The sequence below is a fragment of the Salvia splendens genome, chromosome 4 (genome assembly GCF_004379255.2).
Source record: "Salvia splendens isolate huo1 chromosome 4, SspV2, whole genome shotgun sequence".
Classification (NCBI taxonomy): domain Eukaryota; kingdom Viridiplantae; phylum Streptophyta; class Magnoliopsida; order Lamiales; family Lamiaceae; genus Salvia; species Salvia splendens.
In genome coordinates, this window is record NC_056035.1 from 19,942,900 (window position 1) to 19,969,557 (window position 26,658).

Consider the following 26,658-nt stretch of genomic DNA (forward strand, 5'->3'; position numbering starts at 1 on the left):
ACGCCCATGGTTTGTTGTTCTCCTTCCAAACCACTTCCAAATCATTTAACTGTGAATATCTTTCCTTTTCTGGAATAGTGCCGACCAACAAATTCTACAATAATTCGATAATGGAACGGCAACCTGCAAAGTATGAATCTATTTATCCAAATCTCTTTCTTATTCTGAACACATTATTGAATTACAATGAAGAATGTAGAATATTATGATGTCTGCGCAAGGAATATATAGCTAGAATATTACTAACTGACTGTGCATATGGCAATGGCCGTGTATCGGATTTGATGAAGTGCAATTCGATGGAAATGCCAGCACGGCGATCTAATTACTCTCTATTAAGCCAAAATCCCGACGATCCGTTCTATCCACAGCCACTATCCACGGCAGCCTTTGGTTGGGACGCGATTGATCAGAGAATGATTTCAGCGCCGCCGCAGAAGCAGTCGAGCGGGAGCAGCTTCGGCGAGAGCTCGTTATCGGGGGATTATTATGCGCCATCGCTCTCCAACCCCGACGTCGGTATGACTAGTAATTTGGGTGATGGAGCTGGCGAATTCAGGGCTTCTGGCTCTTCGAAAACCTGGGCTCAGCAGACGGAGGAGAGCTACCAGTTGCAGTTCGCTTTGGCTCTGCGTCTCTCGTCGGAGGCTACATGTGCTGATGATCCTAATTTGTTGCATCCTGTGCCTGACGAAGCCGTCTCCATTGCTTCTTCCTCGGGTTTTTTCTTTTTTTGTCTAAACCACAATTAATTTTTTATTCCAGCTTTGGGAGAGACGCATTACTCTCATGCGTCTCCTTTTAATGAAACGTATGACGGAGACGCATGAGGGATGTGCCTCTATCAAGTGTCTCTCATTTGATTCCAGGGAAAGTAAACGCCGTTTGAATTATGGGAAGAGTGTTATTGATGGGCGAGCAGGTTGTATGTCAGTAGATTGCGTGTGGGGGGACCCACCCAAATAGTCAGTCACCCTCCTCTCCTTATTTGCTTTCGTACTTGTTGGTTTCGACCACCAATAACATAGAGAAGACATGGTGGGCCTTTTCTTTTTATTCTGTATTACTTTATTCAATAAACTCCTACTATACTAGTACTATTAATTTAATCTTTATACGAGCTCAGTATTTGTGAATCTTTTCAAAATTTGCCGACATTTTCGAAATAAGCTCATAATTTAGTTTATTGATTTGATTGAAAATCATAATATATTTGTGTGTGTTTAATAAAAAACATAAATAACATAAAATATACTATCTTGGTCCAAAAAATATATTAATTTCACCATTTACTAATACTATTTCCATAGAAAATAATACTCCATTAAACAAGAAAGATGTAAAATATAAATATTAAACATAAAAAACTTACATATATATTCAATATCATGCTCATAATTTATAAGTATTTTAATCTGTAGATATGATTGAATTTTGTTAAACTAGGTTGGGATCGGTAGGGAAGAAGAGATTATTATTCATTTATTCTATCATTGTCATACATAAGGTATTACTATATAGGCCTAACGAGAGCTATACAAGGAAAACAAATAAATTTACATTAATTGGTATCTTCTATGATTGGCAGGATATATTCTTCCGTGATCTTCCGTGATTGAGAGCCGATTCCTCGTGATACTCCGAGATCTTCTCCAACACTCCCCCTCAAGTTAAGTAACGGGATTCCCGATATTTAACTTGCATAACACTTCTCGAAATGATTTCGAGTTCACTGCCTTAGTCAATATGTCCGCCAACTGGTCTTCGGATTTGACATAAGGCATTTCAACTATCTTTGCTTCAATATTGTCCTTTATAAAGTGCCTATCCACTTCCACATGCTTAGTACGATCGTGTTGAACTGGATTTTCAGAGATACTTATCGCAGCCTTGTTGTCGCAGAACAGCTTGCAAGTTTGAGATGAAAACATCTCCAACTCCCTCATGAGTTTCCGAAGCCACAATAATTCAGTCAATCCACTCTTAATACCACGAAACTCGGCCTCTGCACTAGATAGTGCCACTACCTTTTGTTTCTTACTTCTCCATGTTACGAGGTTTCCTCCCACAAACGTGAAGTATCCCGCGGTGGATTTCCTATCATTAGGATTTCCAGCCCAATCAGCATCAGTAAATCCATGTATCTGTAGGTGCCCGTGTTTCTCAAATAGTAACCCGTGTTCGACAGTTCCCTTTAAATAACGAACAATCCGTAGAACTGCCTCCCAGTGTTCTTCTTGGGGTGCGTGCATAAACTGACTCACCACTCCTACAGCATAAGCTATGTCTGGTCTTGTATGTGACAGGTAGATCAACCTTCCGACCAATCGTTGGTATTTTCCTCTGTCAGTCAGCCTTGCTCCTTCCATCATCTGAAGTCCATGATTTTGGATCATTGGAGTGTCGGCTGGTTTACAATCCAACATCCCTATTTCGGCTAATAGATCCAGCACATATTTCTTCTGGTTGATGAAAATTCCCTTTCTCGATCTCAGAACTTCTATTCCCAGGAAATACTTCAACGGTCCCAAATCTTTCATCTCGAATTCACTGAACAGATTCTTCCTTAGTTCGGCCATCTCTTCTGTGTCATCCCCGGTAAGTATCATGTCATCCACATATATGATTAAACATGTGATTTTGTCTCCCCTCTTCTTCATGAACAGTGTGTGGTCGGAGTTACTTTGCCGGTATCCATACTTTTTCATCACCTCTGTGAACCTCCCAAACCACGCCCTTGGAGACTGTTTTAGCCCATAAAGTGTCTTCTGCAGCTTACACACCTCTCCACTTCGAAACTCATCCGTGAATCCCGGGGGAGGATCCATAAACACAGGCTTTGGCAGCTCTCCATGCAGAAATGCATTCGTCACATCGAACTGATGAAGGGGCCAATCCTTGTTGGCAGCAACTGAGAATAGTACTCTCACAGTATTAATTTTCGCCACAGGTGAAAAGGTCTCAGCATAATCGACCCCATACGTCTGGGTGTACCCTTTTGCCACAAGTCTGGCTTTATACCTCTCTATAGTACCGTCTGGTCTCCTTTTGATAGTGAACACCCATCTACACCCAACAGTTCTTCCTCCTTCTGGCAACTTGTCTTTGATCCATGTATTGTTTCTCATCAGTGCCTTCATTTCGGTAAGCATAGCATCCCTCCAGTGCTTATGCTTTATTGCTTCCTCGGCAGTTTGCGGGATCTCCTCTTCTTCGTACAAGGCAGCTTCAAATGCCTTTGCCATTTTTGCTAGGTTCCCTTGCACAAAATTCGCCACTCCGTACCGACTATTTTTTCCAATTTTCTCAGGTGAATATCTCTTTGGGGGAATTCCTCGAGTGCTCCGGGAAGGAAGGACGTACCTCCTTGTGTCGCTGTCGATTGTGTTGTCTTCTTCCAATGGTTCTGCACTTGTTTGATCAGTGGAAATTGTATGGAGATTCGGATCAGTAATTACCTCGGATATCGGGGAAGAAGGATCGAGGGATGGTTGAGATGACTCACTGTCCGAGGACAAGACATGCTCGGCAGTAGTGACTGTCACTGGTTCAGGTGGATCCCCAATCGAAGAACTTGGAAGTGGCACAACCCAACTTAGATAGTCCACTGAATTACTGGTACTACTACTACTCTCCCCCTGACTACTAAGGTGGGTATGATAGAAGTACTCGGTTTCTAAGAAGTTACAGTTCATGGTGGTGGTGATTTTCCGGGTATGAGGATCAAAGCAGCGGTAGCCCTTTTGGTTTACCCCGTACCCCACAAACACACATTTGGTAGCACAGGGGGATAATTTGGTCCTCTCATGTTTAGCTACATGAGTGTAGACAGTGCACCCAAAGACTTTTGGTTGAAGGTTCAAGTGTTGAGGGATTTTGGACTGGGATGATAGTATATCGAGAGGGGTTTTTTTGTTTAGTATTTTTGTGGGCAACCGGTTCATGAGATAGACGGAAGTGGCTATGGCTTCGGGCCAAAAATGTTCCGGAACTTTTGATTCAATCATTAGGGCTCGGGCGATTTCTAGGATCGTCCTATTTTTCCGTTCGGCTACCCCATTTTGTTATGGTGTATAGGCACAAGAGGTTTGATGAACCATTCCTTGGGTTTGGAAAAACTGGGTCATGGGGCTATTGATAAACTCCCTCCCGTTATCAGATCGAAGGATTTTGATTGAGGTATGAAATTGGGTTTGAACCATTTTACAAAACAAAACGAATTTATCAATAACCTCAGATTTATGCTTCATAAAATAGATCCAAGTCATACGTGTGCAATCATCAACAAATATAATAAAGTAACGGAAACCATTCCCCCGGCAAAAGGTGCCGGACCCCACACATCAGAGTGAACCAACGAAAACATAAATTGCATACGAGTGTTTGAAGGTTTAAAAGATTGTCGGTGGCTTTTTGCCAAAACACAAGTCTCACAAAAGAAATCAGCAGGAATAGAATGGTTTGGAAAAAGTAGTTTAAAATAACCAGGGGAAGGATGTCCTAGTCGTCGGTGCCACAGCCAAATTTCTTGTCTCGTGGATCCGTGAGCCAGCATTGCACTACCATGTTGAGCTATCTCGTCCACGTAGTAAAGTCCACAGTGCTCAGTGCCACACCCAAGTATCCTCTTCGTTCGAATATCCTGTAGAATGCAGAAAGTAGGGTGCATCAGAAGAGTACAGTTCAATTCCTTTGTCACATGACTAATTGACATCAAACGTTGTGATAAGGTCGGAACATATAAGCAGTTTTGGAGACGGAGTGTGGGAGAAATTTCTATAGTACCCGACCCTTCAACTGTAATTAATTCCCCACTGGCGGTTTTAATATAGGTTTTAGCAATTTTACTCATGCTAATAAAATCACTTCGGTTTGGGGTCATAGTATCAGTGGCCCCACAGTAAAAAATCCATCCCTTCGTCATATTGGTTCCCCTGTTTACATGGAATACAGTGGGTATTTTATCTAAGGGAGCAAATGGGTTTTTTGTTACATATTCACAAACATATGGGCTAAAATCAGAACTTTCAGCATGATATGGGCCTAAACATAAATTATCACAGTCTGGGGGTCTACTTGGCAAATAATGGGGTTCAATTTCCAATTTTTGAAACTTGAGGGGGGGTTTATGTAGATAGAGAGAGTTGCTAGGGCTTGGTGTATAACCAAGCCCAATACCTCCTTTGTCCGTCGGCGCCGTCCCCTCTCTTCCAGCAAAATTCCCGGCCCCCCTGATGCTGCCGCCGCCGGTTGGAGCCTCCGTGTTCACCGTCGGTCCATTCTGGGTTGTTCCCCCACGCCCTCCGTTCTGATTTCTGGGTTGTTCGTCGGTGATTCCGACCGCGATTTTCGCCGCCCTCATCTTCTGCCTCTCCTCCCACCATTCGGGATAACCTAGCCGTTTAAAACACGTCTCATACGTGTGTTTGGGCTTCTGACAGTGTGTGCACCACAACCCTGATTTGTCCGGTCGGTTTCCCGGTCGGCCGGTAGCTACGTTGGGGCGCGGTGGTCCTCCATTCCGATATGCTGGACGTTGGCTTTGGGCCGCCAATCCACTCCCGATTCCATCTCCAGATGATGTATCGGTATTCACACCGACGGTTTCGAGGTTCAGGGAAGACGATGCCGGTGGCATGATCTGTCGTCGAGCCGCCTCCGTCTTCACCCACCCGTAAGCCGACTCCACTGATGGGTAGGGCTCCTCCTTGATGATGTCCCTCTTGATCGAATCGTACTCCGGGTTCAGCCCGGCTAGGAACTTGAACAGTCGCTTCTCGTTCAAGTGGACTCGGTATTGGTCGACCCCCTTATCACAACATGTGATCGGCTTCTTCTGGCACCGGTCAACATTGATCCATAACCCATGGATCCTTCGGTAATATGTCTCTAAGTCCATGCTTCCTTGTTTAATCGTTAAAATTTTCTCCTCCAGATCGAATATTAAGTATTTGTCTGCCTTGTTTTCGAATGTCACTGCGAGACTATCCCACAGCGCCTTGGATGTTTGATGGTGCGCGAAATCGGCGATGATTTCATCTTCGATGTTGTCGACGATCCACGAGAATACCACCAAATCGTCCTCCTCCCAATCATCGTTCCCCTTGCTCCCTGGCTCTGGGGGTTCTTTTCGGATGTGCGAATACGCACCTCGGCCGCCTATCTTGACTTTCATAAGTCTCGACCACAGCGGGTAATTTTTTCCGTCGAGTTTGAACGCCACAACGACATTCTTAGTATTTTTCAGTCTGGTTGGTTGTTCTGGATCAATTTTGGTTTCGGCTGTTTCTGACATTTTCTGTAGGATTTGGTTATTCTGGATTTTGGTTGGAAAGGGTCGGGATTGGTATATCTTCGGCTATGATGAGATTTCTCTGAGCCGACATCTAACCTGCTCGGATGCCATGTTAAACTAGGTTGGGATCGGTAGAGAAGAAGAGATTATTATTCATTTATTCTATCATTGTCATACATAAGGTATTACTATATAGGCCTAACGAGAGCTATACAAGGAAAACAAATAAATTTACATTAATTGGTATCTTCTATGATTGGCAGGATATATTCTTCCGTGATCTTCCGTGATTGAGAGCCGATTCCTCGTGATACTCCGAGATCTTCTCCAACAAATTTAATTGTGTTTTTGAGTGTTCAGATAAAAAGAATGTTGAAAATTTTACGTGCATATTCTTCAATACGAGATCATTTGAAAAATGTTGGTAAAATATTTGTTAATAGTACTATTGTACTATATAAGTATAGTAGTAGTATTGAACAAAGAAAAACTACATGAAAGAAAAGAAAAGGCCCCACCATCTCCTTTCTTGAACAAAGTATAGTTGGAGTTTATTGAATAAAGTAATACATGAAAGAAAAGCTAGTATATGTTGAAGTTTGTCAAATTTTAACAAATTGTATATCCCACATCGGTGGGTATTGAAACATTGGGGGGAGTGGCTGCCTATAAAAGGAGCACTCCTCCCTCATTTGTAAAGTATCCCAAATTTGTATTCTCTTCTCCGTCTAAATATAACGGGCTCTGCAGAGGGTGCTCGGAGACGTAGGCAATTTGGCCGAACTCCGTTATCAAAGTTTCGGGTGTGTTCTTTCTTTATTATTTATTTTGTTCCGCATTTATTTCTGGCTTTATTTTCTGTTGGGATATTGTATTCAATATTATTTGCGGGTTTGGTAGTAGTGTTTTGTACGGTTCTTTTGGGTGTTTTTATATTGTGATAAATACACCAACTGATAAATTCTGTTAGGAATCTGGTATTTAAGAGGGACAGTGTCCTCGCCAGTCTTTCCAAAGAATTTATTTGGAGAAGTAATTTTATCGAGTAGACCCCATTGGGTTAACTCTGAAATTACTGAATCGGTTCATTTCACTATTTGAGAGAAAATTACCCGGTTTTCTCAACAAGTGGTATCAAAGCCAAAGGTTCGTCCTTGGTTCTGTTTGTTTGTAATATTGAATACTTTATTTTGAGTCTGTAATGGCGGGGAATGATCAAGAAACAAAGGCTAGTTCTTCGTCATCGTGGTCGAGGTTTCCACTATCACACATGAAATTGACGGTGGAGATATTTGACGGTACTGGCCATTTTGGTATGTGGCAGGGGGAGGTTCTAGACTCTCTTTTCCAGCAAGGTCTTGACATTGCCATTGAAGAAAAGAAACCAGAAGATATAGATGATAAAGATTGGAGTACCATAAATCGGTTAGCTTGTGGAACAATTCGGTCGTGTCTGTCCAGGGAGCAGAAGTATGCTGTCAAGAGTGAGACTTCTGCACATAGATTGTGGAAGACACTGGAGGACAAATTTCTGAAGAAGAGTGGTCAGAATAAGCTCCTTATGAAGAAAAGGTTGTTCCGATTTGAATACCGACCAGGTACCACTATGAATGAACACATTACTTTGTTTAACCAATTAGTAGCAGACCTGCTAAATTTAGATGTGAAATTTGAGGATGAGGATCTGGCATTGATGTTGTTGTCGTCTCTACCTGATGAATTTGAACATCTGGAGACCATATTACTCCACGGTAAAGAGAATGTGTCTTTAGATACTGTATGTTCTGCTTTGTATAGTCATGAATTGCGAAAGGCAGATAAAATGAAAGGCAAAGCAGTTACAGATGAAGCATTAGTGGCAAGAGGTCGTCAACAAGACCGATCAAAGGAGAGAAGAGGAAGGTCCAAATCGAAAAAGTGAGTTGCCAAAGATGAGTGTGCTTTCTGTTATGAGAAAGGACATTGGAAGAAAGACTGTCCAAAGTTGAAGAAGAAAGAAAAGGCTTCGCAAGATGCAAATGTTGCTGAATGCAAAAATGATGCGGAGTCAGATTGTTCTTTGACGGTTTCACCTTCAACATCGCATCCAGACGAGTGGATATTGGATTCAGGTTGCACCTATCATATGTGTCCCATCAGGGAGTGGTTCTTTGATTTCGAAGAACTCAATGGCGGACTTGTTTACATGGGAAACGACAGTCCATGTAAGACAGCCGGGATAGGCTCAATCAAGCTACGGAATCAGGATGGATCCACCAGAATTTTGAAGGATGTGCGGTACGTGCCCCAGTTGAAGAAGAATCTCATCTCATTGGTGGCCTTAGAATCTAAAGGCCTAGTTGTGATGATGCGAGATGGAATTCTTAAAGCAACTTCAGGAGCATTGGTGATGCTGAAAGGTGTGAGGAAGAACAATTTGTATTACTACCGAGGTAGTACAGTTGTTGGGACATTAGCAACTGCAACTTCGAGTAACAAGAAGGATGCAGAGGCAACGAAGCTTTGGCATTTGCGATTGGGACATGCTGGTGAGAGATCATTGCAAATTCTCGCCAAGCAAGGATTATTGAAAGGTTCAAAGTCTTGCAAATTAGAGTTTTGCGAGCATTGTGTTCTGGGAAAACAGCGAAGAGTGAAATTTGGCACTGCAATCCATAATACGAAAGGAATTCTGGATTACGTGCACTCGGATGTGTGGGGACCTGCCAAGACTCCGTCACTTGGAGGTAGACACTATTTTGTCACTTTTGTTGATGATTTTTCCAGGAGAGTTTGGGTGTACACTATGAAGAGCAAAAATGAAGTCCTTGGGATTTTTCTGAAATGGAAAGCTCAAGTTGAAAATCAGATGGGGAGGAAGATCAAGGTTCTCCGATCTGACAACGGTGGAGAATACAAGAGTGATCCTTTCCAAGATGTATGCCAGGAGTGTGGCATAGTTCGGCACTTCACAGTGAGAAATACACCACAGCAGAATGGAGTGTCAGAGCGTATGAATCGAACACTAGTGGAGAAAGTTTGTTGTATGCTGTCTAATGCTGGGTTAGACAGGAAATTTTGGGCTGAGGCCATCACATACGCTCAACACATTGTCAATCGTTTGTCATGTTCTGCCATTGATGGCAAAACTCCTTTAGAAGTATGGTCCGGTAAACCTGCAACTGATTATGATTCTTTGCGTATTTTTGGTTTTATTGCATATTATCATGTGACTGAATCAAAGTTGGATCCACGTGCAAAGAAGGCTTTGTTTATGGGTTTCAGTGCTGGTGTTAAAGGATATCGGTTATGGTGTTTGGAGTCTAAGAAGACGATTGTAAGTAGGGATGTTACCTTTGATGAATCTTCCATGTTGAATAAGGTAAATCCAAATAGTAGTGATACTTCGCAGCAGGTGGAGTATACACCGAAGCAGGTGGAGTTCGAAGAAACAGTTGTGATCCCAACTACGAACACCACAAATGACTCTCCTACGGAAGAAGAAGAGTCAGATGATGAAGAGGTTCCACCCCAAGAACCTTCGCAGCAATCAGAGCCAATTGCAGTAAGGCGAACGAGGCGGGAAAATAAGAAACCTGCTCGATTTGCGGATATGGTAGCATATGCGCTTCCAGTTGTTGATGATGTTCCATGTATCTTTTCGAAAGCTATTGAAAGTTCAGAAAGCGATGGTTGGAAAGGTGCTTCGGAAGAAGAGATGCAATCTCTTCAGAAGAACAAGACGTGGAAGCTGATGCCATTGCCGAAAGGCAGGAAGGCAATTGGATGTAAATGGGTTTTTGCAAAGAAAGAGGGATTTCCTGACAAAGATGATGTTCGCTACAAAGCAAGATTGGTAGCTAAAGGCTACGCCCAGAAGGAGGGAATTGATTACAATGAGGTATTTTCTCCTGTTGTTAAACATTCCTCAATTAGAATTTTGTTGGCTTTAGTAGCGCAGTTGAATTTGGAGCTAGCTCAACTTGATGTGAAGACCGCGTTTTTACACGGTGATCTGAAGGAGGAAATCTATATGACCCAACCGGAGGGATTCAAGGTTGCTGGTAAAGAAAATTGGGTTTGCAAGTTGAACAAATCGTTGTACGGATTGAAGCAGTCTTCAAGACAGTGGTACAAACGGTTTGACAAGTTTATGATGGATCAAATGTACACAAGAAGCAAATACGACCACTGTGTATATTTGCGCAGACTTCAAGATGGTTCCTACATCTACCTACTCTTATACGTTGATGATATGCTGATAGCATCAAAGAGCCAAGTTGAAATTGACAGATTGAAGGCTCAGTTGAGTAAAGAGTTCGAGATGAAGGATTTGGGGAAAGCCAAGAAGATTCTCGGCATGGAGATAACAAGAGATAGAGAAGGAGGCAAGCTTTGGCTGACACAGAAGCAGTATTTGACCAAAGTACTACAGCGTTTTGGTATAAATGATGATTCCAAACCTGTAAGTACCCCACTTGCTCCTCATTTGAAACTTAGTTCTCAGTTATCTCCAAATACGGAAGATGAGCGAGAATATATGGCGAAGGTTCCCTATGCTAACGCAGTTGGAAGCTTGATGTATGCAATGGTGTGTACAAGACCAGACATTTCACAGGCCGTTGATACTGTGAGCAAATACATGCATGATCCAGGAAAGGGTCATTGCAAGCTGTGAAATGGATTCTGCGGTATATTAAAGATACTATAGCTATTGGTTTGTTGTTTGAGCAAGATAAATCAGTTGGTCATTTTGCAGTTGGATATTGTGATTCCGACTATGCTGGTGATTTGGATAAGAGAAGATCTACTACTGGCTATTTGTTCACTTTAGCGAGTGCGCCAGTTAGTTGGAAGTCTACCTTGCAGTCAACGGTAGCTTTGTCTACGACAGAGGCAGAGTACATGGCCATTACTGAAGCTGTGAAGGAGGCGATTTGGCTTCATGGGTTGCTGAAAGAATTGGGTGTTGGTCAGAAACAACTTGAAGTATATTCTGACAGCCAGAGTGCTATTCATTTAGCAAAGAATCAGGTCTTTCATGCAAGGACGAAGCACATTGATCTTCGCTATCATTTTGTGCGGGAAATTCTCGAAGAAGAGGAAATTGTCATCCGAAAGGTTCCGACTTTGGAGAATCCTGCAGATATGTTGACTAAGGTGGTGACGAGAGCCAAGTTTGAACATTGTTTGGACTTGGTTAATATTCTGCGATTTGGAGTTGGCGCTTGACTGCGCCAATATGAAAGCACCGCGAGTCGTCTGTTTGGGTGGAGAAGATTTGTGTTCGGTGGAATTTGAAATTTTGCCAAGGTGGAGATTTGTTGAAGTTTGTCAAATTTTAACAAATTGTATATCCCACATCGGTGGGTATTGAAACATTGGGGGGGAGTGGCTGCCTATAAAAGGAGCACTCCTCCCTCATTTGTAAAGTATCTCAAATTTGTATTCTCTTCTCCGTCTAAATATAACGGGCTCTGCAGAGGGTGCTCGGAGACGTAGGCAATTTGGCCGAACTCCGTTATCAAAGTTTCGGGTGTGTTCTTTCTTTATTATTTATTTTGTTCCACATTTATTTCTGGCTTTATTTTCTGTTGGGATATTGTATTCAATATTATTTGCGGGTTTGGTAGTAGTGTTTTGTACGGTTCTTTTGGGTGTTTTTATATTGTGATAAATACACCAACTGATAAATTCTGTTAGGAATCTGGTATTTCAGAGGGACAGTGTCCTCGCCAGTCTTTCCAAAGAATTTATTTGGAGAAGTAATTTTATCGAGTAGACCCCATTGGGTTAACTCTGAAATTACTGAATCGGTTCATTTCACTATTTGAGAGAAAATTACCCGGTTTTCTCAACAGTATAGTCATAGTTGTCATAGACTGGCATACAACCTGCTCTCCCATATGCAACACTCTTCCCATAATTCAAACGGCGTTTACTTTCCCTGGAATCAAATTAGAGAAGCGTGATGCTCATACGTCTCTCCCTAAGACGCATGATGCCCATGCGTCGTTAAAAAAAATCAAAAAAATTGATAGACGCATGTCCCTCATGCGTCTCTATAAAAGACGCATCTCCGTCATGCGTTTCATTAAAAGGAGACACATGAGGGTCATGCGTCTCTCCCAAAGCCGGAATAAAAAAAAAGTTTAGTACACTCGAGGAATGTTATTTGTGGTTTAGAACAAAAAAAAGAAAAAACCCCTTCTTCCTCACCTCTCCAGATTTCTCATCGATATTGGGTACAAAACTACTCGTCAATTTTTTTTAATTCCTATTACTCGATGCTAATTTATGGCACCCTGAACTATGTCCTCTGAGAATAAGATGTTATTGTTAATTTCAATGACATAACTCCGGATTGTAATTGATACAGATGCCAAATTGATGTGTATGAAATAGATTGTTGATCGATCAAATTGCTAGCAATATCCAGATAAATTTGTTTTTTGTTTGTTTGAATATTCATTCAGACATACTCAGAGAGTTGGTCCTGACCTGTATCTCTAAATAGAACACAAATATTATGTAATCTAGATAATATCTTAAAATGGTCACTATGTTTGCTTCACACTTTCTCTTCAGCTGAAAACATAGTAACATTACAGATAGTACTTGTTTGAGAGGGAATGCTAGTAATGACTTGTTGCCACCTTTTCTTGAGGTTGAGATTGTTTTTAGCTATTATTGAAATTAATATATTGAGGGCCTGTCAGGATGTGGAATAGTCCTCTTTAGCTAGTCAACTCTGCTCCTTATTTGGAGGGTTCCCGCTCTCTTCACTAGCCAAGTATGAAAAACCGAAATATATAAGCTCAATGAGACTCCGTAGGGAATCAATTGTGTTATTATGATACAAAAGAGCAAGTAAACTGGATTTGTGTTGGAATTGATTGATGAGATATCAACAAAAATGGTCGTTGAGGATATCCCATAGACACATCATATCCTGGCATTATCATAAGATGCACTATTAATTAATGTATAGTTTCCCTATCTTTTGTAAATTTGTCATTTGAAAGTTCTCCATTTTTAATGTATTTATTGGTTTGTATCAGATAAATGGTTGCTTGTCATACTTCGATCGAATACCTGATGGATTTTATATGATTCATGGGATGAATCCATATGTTTGGACTGTGTGCTCTGATCATCAGGAAAGTGGCCGCATTCCTTCCCTTGAATCATTAAGGACTGTTGATCCTGCCTGTGTTTCTTCAGTTGAAGTGATTTCAGTAGACCGACGAGGTGATCCTAGCTTGAAAGAACTGCAAAATCGAACTAATAGCTTGTCATCTAGTTGCATCACCACAAAGGAAGTTGTTGAACAGCTAGCAAAGCTAGTTTGTAATCATATGGGGTGAGCTTATAAGCTCATATTTCTGCATATGAGTGACATCTTGCCTAATATAATGTTATTCTCTTGCCTTCTGTAGGGATGCAGCCTCTAACGGGGAAGATAACTTGGTCACCCCTTGGAAAGAGTGCATTGATGAGTTAAAAGATTGCATGGGTTCAGTAGTTCTCTCTGTTGGCAGTCTGTGTAATAATGGAGTGCTCATTTCAGTTGGAAGAAGCTCGGCCAGAAAGGAGTTCGGTAAGCTCGGCTTACCGAGCTGGAACTAGCTTGGAACTAGCAGAAGAAGAAGGAAGCTCGGCTTTGAGCTCGGCTTTGAGTTCGGCTTTGAGCCGAGAAGACAGTTGGTCTTGAGCCGAGAAGCAAAGGAGTTCGGTTTGTGAACCGAGAAGGGAGCTCGGTTGTGAGCCGAAGAGAGTGCTCGGTTGTGAGCCGAAAAAGAAAGTTCGGTCTTGAGTCAAGAATAGAGTTCGTCTTGAGCCGAGAAAGAAGAAGCAACAAGTTCGGTCTTGAACCGAGAAGGAAGTTCGGCCTAAAGAAACTAGCCGTTGGTGCAGCAGTTAGTTAGCCGAGATGTAGCAGTTATTCTTCTTGCTTTCTTGATTCTTCTTGTAGTTAGTTAGTAGCAGTTGCTACTTGATTGTAGAGCTTTAAATAGCTCAAAACCATGTACGTAGTTAGTAGTGAAAAAATCAATAAAGAGTTTTCAAGTTTTCTCTCCAAGATTACCATCTTCGATACTCTAAGTGTGAGTGTGTGTTCTTCTGCATTGTGAGTTATCATACAACTGTGAGTGTGTGTGTGATTCACCTGAGTGTGTGAAAGTCTTGTGCGTATTGAATCCCAACAAGTGGCGCCGTCTGTGGGAAGGGGATATTGAAGCTGATTTGCAGAGGATCAAACGGTTTCAGAGATGGCAGCAAGGCTTGATGCAGAAAAGTTCACAGGCAAGAATGATTATAGCCTGTGGAAGATGAAGATGAAGGCGGTCTTGATTCAACAAGGCTTGGCCGCAGTTCTTGCAAATACAGAAGAGAAAGGAAAGGCTCCAATGCTTGATGATAAAGCTCAGGCAAAGATGGAGGAGATGCAGCTCAAGGCACATTCTGCAGTGATTCTGTGCCTTGGAGATAAGGTCTTGAGGGAAGTTCAAGAAGCCAAGACTGCGGTGGAGATCTTGAACAGGTTAGATGAAGTTTACCTGGCAAAATCTTTGGCTAACCGGCTGTATCTCAAGAAGAGGCTCTATGCCTATAGTTTTTCTGGTGAAAAATCTATCATAGAGCAGTTGGAGGAGTTCAATAAGATCATTGATGATCTGGGCTCTGTGGATGTTAAAATTTCAGATGAAGACAAGGCCATTCTTACATTGAATGCCTTGCCTAGCTCGTATGACCAGTTGAGTGATGCAATTATCTATGGCAGAGATAAGGCTATCACCTATGCAGAAGTCTACTCGGCCTTGATGGCTAAGGAACTCCAGAAGACTACCAGCAGAAGCTCTGCAAGCTCCAATGTTCAAACTGCAGAGGCCTTGAATGTGAAGAAGTTCAAAAAGCAGAACTTCAAGAAAAAGTTTGAGGGCTCTAAACCCTCAAGTTCTGATGCTCAGAAGGAAACCAGAGCATGTTTTTGGTGCAAGAAACCAGGGCACTTGAAGAAGGACTGCCATGCCTGGAAGAGAAAACTAGCCTCTGAGGGCCACAACACTTCTGATTGTGTAGAGAGTACTGATCCCCCTGCTCAACTCATGAATGTAAGTGATAATGGGATCAGTCACAGGTGGATAATGGACTCAGGGTGCAGCTTCCATATGTGCCCCAACAAATCTTGGTTTCATGATCTTCAGGAAGCATCAGGGACTGTAGTTCTTGGAAATAACCATGTGTGTCAGATCAAAGGGATAGGGAAAGTGAAGCTAAGTTTGCAAGATGGCTCTATAAAGATCCTAACTGGGGTGAGGTATATTCCGGAAGTGAAAAGAAATCTCATCTCATTGGGAATGCTGGAGGAGAAAGGGTTCACCATATTGATGAGTCAGGGAAAGATGCTTGTGAAATCTGGGAATGCAGTGATGATGGAGGCTGACAGAGAGCACATTCTCTATTATCTGAAGGCTAAGGCTGTTGATGGAGAAAGCAATGCAGTGTCAGATGATTCCATAATGCTATGGCACAAGAGATTGGGCCATCCAGCAGAAGGAAGCTTGAAAGAACTCATCAAGAAGGGCCTGATCTCTGGAGATTTCAACAAGATGGACCCCTGTGAGCAGTGTATACTTGGAAAAGCAAAGAAGGCACCCTATCCTACAGGTATTCACTCTTCTACAGCCCCATTAGACTACATACATAGTGATCTCTGGGGCCCTTCACCTGTAAGCTCAATTGGTGGTGGGAAATACTACCTTGCTATTATTGATGACTACACTAGGAAACTGTGGGTGTATATACTGAAAGAAAAATCAGAGACATTCACAAAATTCAAGATATGGTGTAAAGAGGTGGAGCTAGAGAAGGGAAGGAGTGTTAAATGCCTAAGAACTGACAATGGCTTGGAATTCTTGTCTACTGAGTTTGATCTGTTTTGCAAAGAGAAGGGTATGAAGAGGCACCGCACTGTTCCTGGTAACCCCCAGCAAAATGGTGTTGTGGAGAGGATGAATAGGACTATCCTAGAGAGAGTAAGGTGCTTGTTACTCAGTTCTGGTCTGAGCAACAGATTTTGGGGAGAGGCTGTGTATACAGCAGCCTATCTCATAAATAAGTGTCCATCTACTGCCCTTAAGTCTGAGACTCCTGATTACATGTGGTATGGAGCCCATAGTGACTACTCAAAATACAAGGTGTTTGGGTGTGCAGCCTATGCTCATGCTAGGCAAAGTAAGCTTGAGGCTAGGGCTCTAAAATGCATATTGCTGGGGTATCAGAGGGGTGTTAAGGGGTATAGGCTCTGGTGCATTGAGCCTGGTAGGCAGAAGGTGGTGGTGAGTAGGGATGTTGTGTTCTTGGAGGATCAGATGCCATACTTAAAAAGGAAGCTGGACTCCAATGAAGTTGAGAGTGATTTCCTCAAGGTGGAGCCAGTGGGACTTTGCCAAGGAGCAGGTGGAGCCTCTGACTCAGAAAGTGAGTCTGAACCAGAGGATGATGGTGCTCTAGCTCGAGGTAGAAAAATTGATGAGCCTACAGCAGATTCTGCCAGAGAGTACCAGATAGCAAGAGATAGAGGCAGAAGAAATACAAGACCACCTGAAAGGTTTTCTGATGTGGTCTACTATGCACTTTGTGCTGCTGAGGGCATTGATATTGCAGATCCTCTCACATATAAAGAAGCCATGAAGAGTAAAGACAGAGAAAGGTGGATTGAAGCCATGAATGAGGAAATGGAATCTTTACTCAAGAACAAAACATGGATTTTGGTGGATAAATCCAGACTGACTACAGATGGAAAAGAAAGGAGGCTGATCAGTTGTAAGTGGTTGTTTAAGAAAAAGATTGAGACCACTGATAAAGATAGAATCAGATTCAAGGCAAGGCTGGTGGCTAGGGGCTTCACACAGCAAGAAGGAATTGATTTCAATGAAGTATTTGCTCCAGTTGTTAAGCACACTTCTATTAGGATCTTGTTGGCAGTTGTGAACCAGCTAGACTGGGAGCTACAACAGCTTGATGTGAAGACAGCCTTCCTCAATGGGGATCTAGAGGAGACTATCTTTATGGAACAGCCAGAGGGCTATGTGAAGACTGGAGAAGAAGGCAAGGTGTGCCTGCTACAGAAAAGTCTTTATGGACTTAAGCAAAGTCCTAGACAGTGGAATAAGAAGTTTGATGCACAGATGAAGAAGATTGGCTTCTCCAAGTCAGAATATGATGATTGTATTTACATCAAGAAGGCAGGCAGGACTCCCATTGCCTACCTATTACTCTATGTGGATGATATGCTACTTGCAGGCCCTTCTATGACAGAAATTCAGAAAGTTAAACAAGATCTGAAGTCGAGCTTTGAAATGAAGGATCTAGGAGAGTCAAGGAAGATCCTAGGCATACATATTCAGAGAGATAGAGGCTGCAAGAAGCTGTGGATGCTGCAAACTGATTATATTGACAAAGTTATGCAGAGATTCAGAATGGAGAATGCTAAACCTGCCTCAACACCCTTGTCCCAGAGTTTCAGATTATCAAAGGAACAAGCTCCTAAAACTAAGCAAGAGGCTGATGAGATGGAGGCTATCCCTTATGCTAGTGTTGTTGGGAGTATCATGTACACTATGATTTGTACAAGACCAGATCTTGCTCATGCTATCTCAGTGACTAGCAGATACATGGCAGACCCGGGGAAGGAGCATTGGAATGCTCTTAAATGGATATTGAGGTACATGAAGTCAACTAAGGACTGGGGGATTGTGTTCAATGGCTGGGAAGGTGGATCTGAGGAGGTTGTGCAGGGGTATTGTGATGCAGACTATGCTGCAAATCTGGACACCAGAAAGTCTCAAACAGGTTATTTGTTCACCATGTTTGGAACTGTGATCAGTTGGAAATCAGGTCTGCAGAGTGTAGTTGCTCTCTCAACTACAGAATCAGAGTATATAGCTCTCACTGCAGCTGTACAGGAGAGCTTTTGGATCCAGGGAGTAATTTCTGATTTTGGTTTTGACCAAGAAACAATGGTGATTCATTGTGACAGCAGCTCAGCTATATGCTTGGCTAAACATCCGGGTTTCCATGAAAGGAGCAAGCATATAGACATAAAGTTGCACTTTATTAGAGATGAGATTGAAAGGGGAAGGGTGAAGGTGGTTAAGATTAACACCTTGCACAATCCGGCAGATATGCTAACTAAATCTCTAAGTAGAGACAAGTTTGATCATTGCAAGAAGTTGATCAATGTTTGTGCAAGAACTGAGATGAGCCCTCAGGTGGAGAATTGTAATAATGGAGTGCTCATTTCAGTTGGAAGAAGCTCGGCCAGAAAGGAGTTCGGTAAGCTCGGCTTACCGAGCTGGAACTAGCTTGGAACTAGCAGAAGAAGAAGGAAGCTCGGCTTTGAGCTCGGCTTTGAGTTCGGCTTTGAGCCGAGAAGACAGTTGGTCTTGAGCCGAGAAGCAAAGGAGTTCGGTTTGTGAACCGAGAAGGGAGCTCGGTTGTGAGCCGAAGAGAGTGCTCGGTTGTGAGCCGAAAAAGAAAGTTCGGTCTTGAGTCAAGAATAGAGTTCGTCTTGAGCCGAGAAAGAAGAAGCAACAAGTTCGGTCTTGAACCGAGAAGGAAGTTCGGCCTAAAGAAACTAGCCGTTGGTGCAGCAGTTAGTTAGCCGAGATGTAGCAGTTATTCTTCTTGCTTTCTTGATTCTTCTTGTAGTTAGTTAGTAGCAGTTGCTACTTGATTGTAGAGCTTTAAATAGCTCAAAACCATGTACGTAGTTAGTAGTGAAAAAATCAATAAAGAGTTTTCAAGTTTTCTCTCCAAGATTACCATCTTCGATACTCTAAGTGTGAGTGTGTGTTCTTCTGCATTGTGAGTTATCATACAACTGTGAGTGTGTGTGTGATTCACCTGAGTGTGTGAAAGTCTTGTGCGTATTGAATCCCAACAGTCTGTCTATAGGACTTTGCCGACATCGCACACTGCTATTCAAAGTATGTGTTTATACCATTTTATTTGATATTATTTGGTAGATTGCACTCACACACACTGTAATGAAGTTGTAATCCATTATAGAGATTGCATACAACAAATCCGAACAGTTCTGGCTTGCTACAATATACAGTTTGATCTCTCTCTGGGCAACAGTAGGGCTGCCCTAGCTGCTGTTCTTTGAATGGTAGGGGGATAGAAAATCCTAGCAAACCCACACCCACTTTTGATAGCCAGCCATTGGTGAGGCATTAAAATCATTCATACACCTTTTTGTAATCCTCACTCTTAAGCCCTGAAAAAAAACATTAAACTTCAGTTGAATCTAATCCAGTTGCCCTATTTATCAGGAATATTAAAATTTTTAGTAATCCTCACCCAAGCTTGTCCCAATCAAATGATGTGCTGCATGCCTAAATGATTCCAGTGGCCATAACTCTTAGGAGTATACTGATTTGTTCAAGGCACAGGGTAATAAATGTCGCATACAAAAATAGAGGAACAATGAAAGCTGAAAACATTCTTTATATTGCTTATAGTTGTAAGGAATCCTCAATCATGAAACAGCTGTAGCTATTCAAGGTTTTTCATGTTAGAAACAACTTGTCTTTCCTAGTAAAATAAAGAAAATGAGAAGAGAAACATCTTAGAAACAGACACCATACCTTTGAATTTAATCTGTTTCTGTGTGGTGCACTTTCAACTTAAGCTATAAGCAGTCTTCTGAATGAACTCTGTCGTGGGACTGTTGTATTTTGCTTAAAGGTGCGCTTTCAAAAAAGTTTGTTGTCGTGGCATCAGGTTTTAGCTGATGGTATTGGGTTACCATGTCGAATTGCAAGGGGGTGTAAATATTGTACTAGAGAAAATGCTTCGTCGTGCCTTGTTCGCTTTGGGCTTGACAGGTACTATCTGTTATGAGGTTGCCATCACTCTCACATTGTTCGATGTAGAATGATTATAAGTTATAACTAATTCCATTATTCAACATGTGTAAAATCTGGATTAAGATATTTATTATTTTTCATTGCATCTGAATCAATTGAAAACACGGTCAATCGATGATTATGAACAAAGTCGTAGTAGTACGTAAAGTTTGTTGGATTATCAATGATATAGTATCCTAATATGCAGGGTTTTATCCTTTTATTTTGTATACTAGAGTGGAGGAAGATAATAGTTAACATAGCATGATTTTATAAGCTGTTAGTTGTTTGAGTTTGGTAGGAGCTGTTCATAATCCTCTTGGCATTACATTGTTCTTAATTTACAGGAACAATAGAAAATATGGCCATTACTATTCTTCTTAACATTTGATACATGTGTGTGACTCTGTTCTAACCACCAATTTATGGTCTGATGCACAGGGAGTATCTTGTCGATTTAGTTGAGAAACAAGGGTGCTTATATGAGCCTGATTCCTTACTGAACGGTCCTTCTACTATCTCAATTTCATCACCTTTACGCTTTCCACAATTTAGGCAGGTGGAACCTCCAACTGATTTTAGGCTGCTGGCCAAAAAGTTCTTCTCGGAGATTCAGTTTCTTAATTCTGAATTCTGTGAGTTTTTAGCAGGTACTCCAATATCTTTGAATTGATACTTCTCTTGGTTGCATATCTGGTAGCCTTTTGACTATTTGGTTGTGAATGGGTGGGTAGAGTCATACGAGAGCAGGACCATATTTCAGATCCTTGTCATACCCAAATATTGTTGCAGAACCAAGTTACTTTCTTATGTGATTCTTTAAAATGGTAAGTACTATATGGTCATATCCAGAATGGATCCAGTTGTGGTTTTTGGATTAATTAGGAAAAAAATATGACCTCCTAGATTCATTCACTTTATGCTATTTCCTGATTCCTCAGGTTTTTCTCAACACTCATCTTTTCTTCAAACATGATGTTGAACTAATTCATGCAACCTTGCTCTTCTTTCGGTACCTTTCTTTGGTTTGAAACCTCTACTTTGTGGAGACACTCATTTTCACTAATTGATCATTGTTTATCTGTAGCATAAATAATCTTGCTTTTTTCGTTTCGTTGACTTGAAACTTCTAAGCAAAAAAGTTGTTTTGTTTTGTGATAGCTGGAACTGTTAATAAGGGAGGTACTGACAACTCAATGCTTCATAAACAATCAGAGGGGGACTACATGGATAGGAGCAGCTGCCCGCCCAGCTCAACCTCTCACGAGGATATTTCTATCACACCACAATATGCCACAAATTCTTGGATCAAGGTTCACGGTCAAGACCAATTGCTTTCCAGACCATCCGACTTTCAGGAAGTTATGAGCTCCTCAAATACGTTCTCAGAATCGATCCCTAGGAAGCTTCTTCCCCAATCAGGGCATGGAAATGCTCAAGTTGTTCCCTTCATGAATCCAAGAATAGAAACAAGTAAAAATGCAAGGTTTGGTGAAGGAGGTCGATTATTCCCATGTAAATCAGGGGAATATACCTTTTATGTGGATGATCTAAACATTCCATGGAGTGATCTTGTTGTAAATGAGATAATTGGGGCAGGTATAGTTTTTTGTTATTCCTAAAATATTGGTTAGGATACCCTATTTTTTAACAGTCGTGTTTTTGAGAAACTAGTACTTAGATCTTCTAAATTATGTGCATGACAATATGTATATCTGATCTCTTACAGGTTCATTCGGAACAGTTCATCGTGCTGAGTGGAATCGATGTGTAAGTGACCTATCTTTTTATTTTTTCTGATATGTTACAGGTCTCTGGTCAGCTTGACCTTGAATGAGCCATTTTCCACCTCAATTAGACATCCATTATCTTTCCGATCAGGCTATTTTCTGGGAAGCCTAGGTTTTGCAAATGGTTTCATAACAAACTGTAGATGGGAAGTAGCCAAGACCATAAATTGAAGGACTTCGTAACTTTTCATTAACATGAGGAGAAATATTTACTCTTAAGACAAGTTAACTGAAATGCATGACTAAGGACTCTAGAAACTTCTTTGAGACTGAGGTGTCTTGATCTGGCCTAAGAAGGCTGCCTTAAGGAATAAAAGCATCTAGAGACTGGATGCTGAAGACTGGATGTTAGACTTTTTGATATCAGGATATTTCAGATGCCTCTATTACCACATTATTGAAATATGAATATTTTGTATTACATAATATTGTACTTTTGCCTTGATTTTACAAGAGTGGGTGTCTTTCCAGGATGTTGCTGTAAAAATTATCATGGAACAAGACTTTCATGCAGAGCGATTCAAAGAGTTTATACGAGAGGTAAGTTTGTCCTATGAGATCATCCTTTGGCTTATACTGCATTATTATTTTAGATGTCTTGTTGCTTCTGTTAGGTGGCAATTATGAAACGACTGAGGCATCCAAATATTGTGCTTTTTATGGGTGCAGTAACAGAACCACCTAACTTGTCTATAGTTACAGAATATTTGTCAAGGTATTTTTTGTCAATTTCACATGCCCCTGGCCTTAACATACTACTATTGTAGTTACCCTGCAAATTTTAACTCTGTATTTAACCTTTTTCTTTCAGAGGTAGTCTTTACAGACTTTTGCATAAACCTGGTGCAAGAGAGGTACTAGATGAGAAACGCCGCCTGAGCATGGCTTGTGATGTGGTATTAACCCAAGTCCCATGCCAAGCTATTTTCGGGGTCAATCATGAATTATTCTTACCGTTCTGATTTCTGCAATTACCCTCCTGTACAGGCGAAAGGGATGAACTATCTTCACAAACGCAATCCTCCAGTTGTTCATCGAGACCTAAAATCTCCTAATCTTTTAGTTGATAAAAAGTATACTGTGAAGGTAAGAGGAGATCCTCAGCATGTATATGCACCTTGTCTATGAGGTAGACATTCATTTTATGAAGCTATTCTAATTTTGGTTGTACAATACCCTGACAAGTAAGCTGGAATTTCTTTTTTTGGGAAAATAATACGTAATTGATTTCCACTGCATAATGTAGGAAACAGTATATCATGGTGTACAGAGATCATTTCCGTAGCAGATCCTAATATTCAGCTGTCTGAGTATATTTCTCTGTAACAATGACAAATGAATAGCTGTATTCTGACAATTCATCATTAACAAAACCAAGCCTCTTTGCATGAATGAAACAGAATGTGAAACTATTTTTGTTCCTCTCAAGAGCTGTTGCATTTCTGTGATCATAACTTGTCATTTTATATTGATAATTATTTTATCTGAATTCTGACCTTATTCATATTTAACTGACTGCATTAGATGACCTTTATTTTTTATATTCTCTCTTTTTAGTTCCTTGATAGTGGATTGTCTCAATCAGGTCTGTGATTTTGGTCTTTCCCGTTTAAAAGCAAACACATTTCTTTCATCCAAGTCTGCTGCTGGAACTGTAAGTTTAGTTGTTCATATATAATATTCGGATACCTTCGTTTGCATTTTGCTCTCATTTTATAAAACTACATTCATTGCACATATAGCCTGAGTGGATGGCTCCTGAAGTGCTCCGTGATGAACCATCGAATGAAAAATCAGATGTATACAGTTTTGGTGTTATTTTATGGGAGCTGGCAACATTGCAGCAACCTTGGGGTAACCTGAAGCCTGCACAGGTTGGTCAGTTTGCTTTGCATTCAGGGATAGAGCATCATATGATACGCATTGTATAACCAATCTTTAAAAATAGTTTTACTTTCTGTTTGGTTGTTCGCCCCAGACTTCTTATTCCTAAATTGGACATCACGCAAATTTCCGATACTGATGCCTAAATTGTTCTCCAGGTGAATATTTCCTCTTGGGGATTGCTTGTGTACTGTTCTAAATTCTAACACCCAAGGCAACTGTCATTTTATATGGTTTATTGGTTTACTGTAAAAGCTTATCTGAGCATGGGCGATGTTTTTGTATTTTAATCACTGTAGGTTGTGGCAGCTGTTGGTTTTAAAGGAAAAAGGCTTGAAATTCCCCGAGATGTGAATCCTGAAGTAGCAGCCATTATCGAGGCTTGCTGGGCCAAGTGAGTTTTTATCCAGTTGAAGTATATTAGTTGTGATTTGGGAATGTTTCTGGTTTATATAATGGCACATGGATTCGGTGTTACATGCACATCTTAGATTATTCCAATGTTCCGACTGTTTATATCTAAATAAGTCAGATGAATTTGGTCAGATATGTTTCAAAGGCATTTCCACTGCGTTTACTTGAATGCACATTTTATTGGCTTCAATTTTAGTACAAGAGAGTTTCTTGACAAACCACTTTTTAGTGTTGAATCCTAGAATTGAACATAGTAATCTTTACTCACTTTGATCTCTAAATATGCAGGGAATCCTGGAAAAGACCCTCATTTTCCAGTATCATGGAATCATTGAGGCCATTTATTAAGAACTCAGCACTAACTCAGCCAGCATCTGCTGAAATGCCGTCGCTGATGTGAAATTGTACGAATCGAGGAAACTTGGTTTGATTTCAGATTGGGAGAATCTCATATGATGTAAGGTTTGTCTGTCTGCAACCTCCTCTTACTTGCCTAGCATTTGAGGGTTTCATCTCAACCAAAAATAGTTAATCATTCAAGTTTTCTTTATAAGTTTGGTTTCTTTTGCAGGACCCAATGTAAATATTAATTGGCATGCGGAGAGCTGAATTTTTACACTTGGAAAACATCATTCAAAATGAAAATGTGATAATCCGCATCTTATTTTCAAGTCAAGTGCATTTTCTTTTTTGGCTGTGTAATTGTTAATGCCAATTGGCAAATGTATGTGTTTATATATAAAGTTAAGACACCAAAAGGTATAAGTAAACATGTATTGGTTTAGGGTCTATTGTGTCACCTATATTGTACATCAGCAGGCTAATTGTTAATAGGAGATTCGTCATCCAACCATTCCTTGATGTCTGAACTTCCTTCAAGCTGCATTGATCCTATTTCCGAAACATCTAAAAGCCGACTCTCTAAATCCGGTGTGTCGTAGTAATTGCTAACATAACCCCACGGATCACCAGCTTCCAGGCCCATGCTCCACGCGTCTCCTGCTATCAAGAATCCAGGAACACCATCCTCCACCACTACATTCTGCGGAGAAGAGGCAAAATGCTCGTCTGCTGGGGGGTTCATGGCACCAACTGAGTCATCCTTCTTGGGGGCATAGTTGAATTCATCTTCCCCGATCTGGTGCAGGGATGGTTGATCAGAGCCGGGTGTCACATCAGAACTGCAGAGATCGGTCCGATGTTTCACAACCTCTCTCATTGTTCTAGATGATGAAGGAATGCCCGAGTTGATCAATCTCGCCAGGAATGAGATCATCCGCTTGTGTCTCGTCTCTGCTGCCTCGAGCTTCTCCTTCACCACTTGCATATGCTGAACCGTAAGGCGCTGCTCGTCCTGCAATCCCATCACCTCCTCCACCATTAGCCTTCTCTCCCTCCTCAACTCTCTAATCTCATCATGCCATGCAGTAGATGGCCGCCCCTCAAGCTGGTGATGCGATTTCCGTCTTTGTATCTTCTTCAGTAGATGCCTCTGCCCTTGTACAAATCCTCCGTTCCTAAACTCCCATTTATATGTGTCTATTTTGCGAAATCCCTGCACATTAGTATTATTTATATCTCACTACAAAGCTCAAAAACAAACTCATTTCATCATGCACAACTCATTTACAAGCAAGCAAGCAAGCATGCTCAACACATACACAAAATATCGAGTTTAACAGATTAGAAATCCTACCTGTTACTGTTTCTTGTGAGGAGTATGCAACGATTTAGCAATCAGCATTCACGGTGATCTCCAGAAAATTTTACAATTCCGAACTCGGAGAAGAACATAGTATTTTACAACCCGATACAAAAATTTTACAAATTACAGAGCAACCTAGCCATTTAATACTACAATTTTGCTAATACGAACATACAATCATGAATCCTCACAAAAAAAACAGCAAAACATTCTCAAAAACAGAAAAAAGAAAAGAGAAAAATCTGAGTAAAATAGTACCCACATAAGTATTAAGCTGACGAACGAAGCTGGAGAAATTGGCGTGCTTGAAATTTCTGGGCAAAATAAGCCTCGCAAACTCCACGGGGTCCCACACCACAAAGCTCCTGCCTCTGTCTCCCCACGATATGATGCCATCCAGCGATGGATCATCCGTTAGATCATACGTCTTCGACAGAAACGGAGGAATCGGCGTCTCGTGCAGCGCTTCCATCGGCTTCGGAAACGCAGGCGGCGGCCGGGGAGGAAGGCGGATACGCGGGTTTTGAATGTTGTGAACGCCCATTGATTTTTTTGTTTTTTTTTCTTTTCTTTTTGGAATATGATCTTTTTTTATTAGAAGTGAAGTGAAGATGGTGGTTATATTTATAGGTATTGGTGGCATAACTAGTAAGGCGGTGGATGCCACTTCAC

General features: G+C 41.2%; 2 protein-coding genes across 2 annotated transcripts; one reads left to right on the plus strand and one right to left on the minus strand.

Annotated features, from left to right (window-relative positions):
• LOC121799052 (serine/threonine-protein kinase CTR1-like) lies at positions 1–25,150 on the plus strand. The gene is made up of 19 exons (XM_042198372.1): positions 1–720; positions 5,787–5,794; positions 12,502–12,519; positions 13,336–13,637; positions 13,714–13,818; positions 19,227–19,269; positions 20,069–20,172; positions 20,635–20,843; positions 21,355–21,792; positions 21,923–21,963; positions 22,455–22,523; positions 22,598–22,698; positions 22,795–22,879; positions 22,971–23,069; positions 23,569–23,637; positions 23,726–23,857; positions 24,167–24,261; positions 24,570–24,743; positions 24,853–25,150. Exons 1-18 carry the CDS (start codon positions 285–287, stop codon positions 24,679–24,681), a joined length of 2,466 nt encoding a protein of 821 aa, XP_042054306.1. The 5' UTR covers positions 1–284; the 3' UTR covers positions 24,682–24,743; positions 24,853–25,150.
• On the minus strand, positions 24,984–26,564 carry LOC121799049 (heat stress transcription factor A-3-like). Its single transcript, XM_042198369.1, has 2 exons — positions 26,249–26,564; positions 24,984–25,836 (listed from the first exon to the last, which is right to left on the minus strand). The coding sequence occupies exons 1-2, from the start codon at positions 26,528–26,530 to the stop codon at positions 25,102–25,104; spliced, it is 1,017 nt and encodes a 338-aa protein (XP_042054303.1). The 5' UTR covers positions 26,531–26,564; the 3' UTR covers positions 24,984–25,101.
• Positions 26,565–26,658: the final 94 nt, after the last annotated feature.

What these genes read in the sequence shown, in the direction of transcription:
- LOC121799049 (XM_042198369.1), bottom strand. Translation starts at nt 26,530, where the DNA reads ATGGGCGTTCACAACATTCAAAACCCGCGTATCCGCCTTCCTCCCCGG. An exon ending in TTCGTCAGCTTAATACTTAT is followed by an intron (nt 25,837 to 26,248) that starts GTGGGTACTATT and finishes ACTAATGTGCAG; the next exon opens with GGATTTCGCAAAATAGACAC.
- LOC121799052 (XM_042198372.1), top strand. Translation starts at nt 285, where the DNA reads ATGAAGTGCAATTCGATGGAAATGCCAGCACGGCGATCTAATTACTCT. An exon ending in GTTCTCTCTGTTGGCAGTCT is followed by an intron (nt 13,819 to 19,226) that starts GTGTAATAATGG and finishes GAATCCCAACAG; the next exon opens with TCTGTCTATAGGACTTTGCC. An exon ending in ATCGAGGCTTGCTGGGCCAA is followed by an intron (nt 24,262 to 24,569) that starts GTGAGTTTTTAT and finishes CTAAATATGCAG; the next exon opens with GGAATCCTGGAAAAGACCCT.